The 3,559-nt window shown below is 54.2% G+C and overlaps 1 protein-coding gene across 1 annotated transcript in view; it reads left to right on the top strand.

Annotated features, from left to right (window-relative positions):
• Window positions 1-3,559, top strand: part of LOC113215479 (serine protease HTR4) — a 75,530-nt gene that overhangs the window by 20,362 nt on the left and 51,609 nt on the right. The window contains exon 2 of the mRNA XM_052266347.1: window positions 2,912-3,272. Within this exon, the coding sequence (XP_052122307.1) occupies window positions 2,939-3,272 (334 nt within the window). The 5' untranslated portion in view covers window positions 2,912-2,938. The remainder of the gene's footprint in view (window positions 1-2,911; window positions 3,273-3,559) is intronic.

The raw sequence follows: 3,559 nt of genomic DNA on the forward strand, positions 1-3,559 counted from the left end.
CGGGGGCGGCGCACCTGAGGGGCTGGGGGCGGCGCACGGCTGCACAAGTACCGCAACCATGCACGACGATGGACACAAGCGGAGGCCGGAGACAAAACGACGCGAGGGGAGCAGCAAGGGGAGGAAGGTCAGAGAATGAAAGACGGCAAACAAGAAAAAACACGAACAAGAAGAAACAAGCAGAGGTACATTCCCCGTCGTGGAGACAAAGTAGAAGCAGCGGGAGGCTCGGTGTCGTGGAGGTGGCCGCCGTCTGCGCCGACTTGCGCACAGAAGCCACCCCGAGCGGACTGCCGGGCACCGTCGGACTCTGGAGGATGTTTAAAGGAGGTGTCCACGTTTCACCACAATGTCGTGACACGTGACATGACGAGCGACAACTTTGTTCATAGTGTTGTGACACGTGTGTGACAAAACCCGTTCCCACTGTTATATGCGTGGGGACGAATGGCGAATGGCTATTCAGACTTCTTGTGCAGAAGTGCAGATGGAGATATGACTCGTACTTACAAATGCCCCGTATAGTTTTAGCCGAACCCAGCCGAATCCTAGCACATCTGTACTTATACCATCCCGCATCCTTGCGCACGGGTTTGTCAGCCACCTGGTATACGAATATGTTGTCACCCAAGTTGTCACAAATGTCACCAATCGCACACATCTACAATAATGGTGTGATTTTCTTTCCACCACACCTGTTTGTGCGCGATGACATTTCTTTCGACGAAACAACCTTGACAAATTTCACGCAAACATGAACGTCACATCAGAAACCAACTAAAGGGGCACACAATTTCGACAGTATGCGCCGCCTTTTTCTTTGACCGTCTTGCCTTTCCCTTTGCTTCTCAAGGGCGCACCAGAACCACCACCATCGCTGGTGGGGCCGGTGGGGCCTCCGGTGGGACCTATCGCCAGAGCAGGGTCCAGCTAGTGCGCCGTCACGCAGAGAACGTCACCTCGGCGTCACCTTGTCGTCACGCGGACCAAACCCGCCACATCGTATTTCGCGCCCTTATTTCGCCCCCCCCCCCTTCCTCCCGCGAGCTCTTCGAGTGCGCCATTTCTGATGCGGGTTTTGTGGCGCCTGGACTACAAGCCAATAAGAAAGGGGGTTGCAGAGGTAGGGGGGGGGGGGCGGTAAACACTGTGTAGGGTCAGAGGGCAAAGCGGGCACGAGCGGGCGCGAGGGAGCCCGCTACGCCCTGCCCCTGGCGGCCTCGGCAACGGCAGGGGATCGCAAAGAAAATGCTTACGGAGCTTTGAACCTCTGACGGGTAGACGGGAGGGGGGACGGAGGGCGTCCCGCAAGAACCCTTTCACCCCGCCTAGCAGAGTGGTGGCGATGGCCGGTCGGTGGCGGCCGTCTGTCTGAGCCGAGACCTGACAGTACTACTGACAGCCTGCTTACGCCAGCCTTCGACATGTAACAGAAGTTTTATTCTGATCAGTAACCATACCACCACCACCACCCCACTACCCACTTTCCACTTTCCAATCCTCCTTGTCTGGTATTTTGTCACCGCACGTTGTCGGTGGGTGGTGGTCGGTTGGTAGGGATGGGGGAGGAGGGGCTGCCTCGACCAACCTGCTGCTGCATGATGAAGGAATCCTCGTCGCCGCCTCCCTCCTACCTCCCCTCCAACCACCCCCTCCCAGCTCCCCTCCCCTCCAACTCCACCACAGGCACCACAAACAGAAACAGCAACCCCCCGACACTTCGTCATAAGGCGCACCAGAGAGGCCTACCACCAGCCTCTCTCAGCTGCGACACACCTGCTGATGTGACACCACCTGTCGTGTGCCGCTCGCAGGTGTGCCGAGGAGAGAGTACACTGACAAATAAAGTGTCACCTTTCAACGCCTGAAAGCGTGTACCTTCGGGTTGTGCACTTACAAGAGGTCGACTCGGTACTTGCACGTCTTCTTTTTTTTTTCAAGTGAAGTGCGCATAATGTTTGTGTTCAACTACGAGTTGCACTTTGGAGTAATCAGCTCATGTCCACTATTTCACTTAACAAGTTTTGATCGCAAAACAAAACTGTCACATTTACGAACGCGATCGTGTGGAAATCGCGCGGAAAGCACGACTAGACGGCCATTCGCCATGACGAAACTAAAGTTGAAAATTTCTGAAAATTTCCCGAAAATAACGGAAAACTTCCGAAGTCTGGAAAATTTTCCATTTCCCCCCGAAATTTCCCTTAAATTTTACGGAAACTTTCCAGAGTTTCCAACCCTAGACGAAACTGCGCATGTTGAGCGCATCATGCAGGCCCCTCATGGCGCCTGCTGGGTAGGCAAAAATCTCGCCTGCAGCGCGTGCGTGTGTTGCGGACTGGCCTACCCCGAGTCTCGCAGGCGCCCCCGGCTCCCAACACATGAGTCTGAGAGCAAAACGCTGACGTATATACAAGGTGGCTGACACACGCCGCGCACTTTCGTAGTTATACTGTACCGCATGCACTGGTGCGGGCGGGCTTGCTTATCCTCGCTGCCCACGGCTCCTTGCGGCCCCGAGCGATTAGGCAACCCGCCCGCACGCGTGCATGCGGTACAGTATATCTACAAAAGTGCGCGGCGTGAATCAGCCACCTGGTACCTCTGTGAGAAAGGTACAACTTAAAAATTGTACTGTTGCAACTTAAAAATTGTACTGTTTACTGTTACAACTTAAAAATTGTACTGTTACAACTTAAAAATTGTACTGTTACAACTTAAAAATTGTACTGTTACAACTTGAAAATTGTTAAGTTACATCTTGTAAAGTTACAACTTGGAATTGTAAAATCACAAGCACGACGTGTCAAATCTTGTATGAAATTGGAAATTGTCGAGCAAAACTGGGCTGCTGCGGTCAAGTCGGCAAATCGTAAACATGTTGTAAATGGGTGTTTCTAAATTGTTTCAGATGGTGCGGGTGTAGGTGTTGCCCGGGATGGCGCTGGTCCGGCTGCTGGCGGCGCTGTCCGCCCTCGGGGTGCTGGGCGCTGCGGGCGCGGGCGGCGCGCCGCTCGACGAGGACCAGGCGCTGCGCGCGCTGCGCCGCCTGCACTGCGTGTGCTCCCCGGGGGAGTGCGAGCCGCTGGACGAGGAGCAGTGCCCCGGCGGCGCCGTGTGGGACGCGTGCCGCTGCTGCCGCGTGTGCGCGCGCGTCGAGGACGAGCCCTGCGGCGGCGTCCACGGCTTCCACGGCGCCTGCGCCCAAGGGCTGCAGTGCGTCGTCAAGGGCAGGCCCATCCGGGAGGCGCACGAGGAGGGCATCTGCACGAGTGAGTTAACGCCAAAAGTATCGGTAGAAAAAGTAATTTGTTCCTGCGCAAAAAATATTAAAAATGGTGTGGACGAAAGAAACCAAACTTAAATGCACAGAAAAACAAAGAAAACGCGACAAAAATAAATTACGCGTACCAAAAACTGCGAAAAATTGTACACCTGTACAAAAAATGCATTATTGACGAAACAAATTCTAGGGCTGGCCAGTTTTTACTACCATTTTTACTGGTATAATTTTTTCCATGATTTTTTTTTGTGGTGGTAAGGGGGGCGAGGTGGGGGG

The sequence above is a fragment of the Frankliniella occidentalis genome, unplaced genomic scaffold, assembly GCF_000697945.3.
Source record: "Frankliniella occidentalis isolate FOCC.00 unplaced genomic scaffold, Focc_3.1 Scaffold37, whole genome shotgun sequence".
Taxonomy (NCBI): Eukaryota; Metazoa; Arthropoda; class Insecta; order Thysanoptera; family Thripidae; genus Frankliniella; species Frankliniella occidentalis.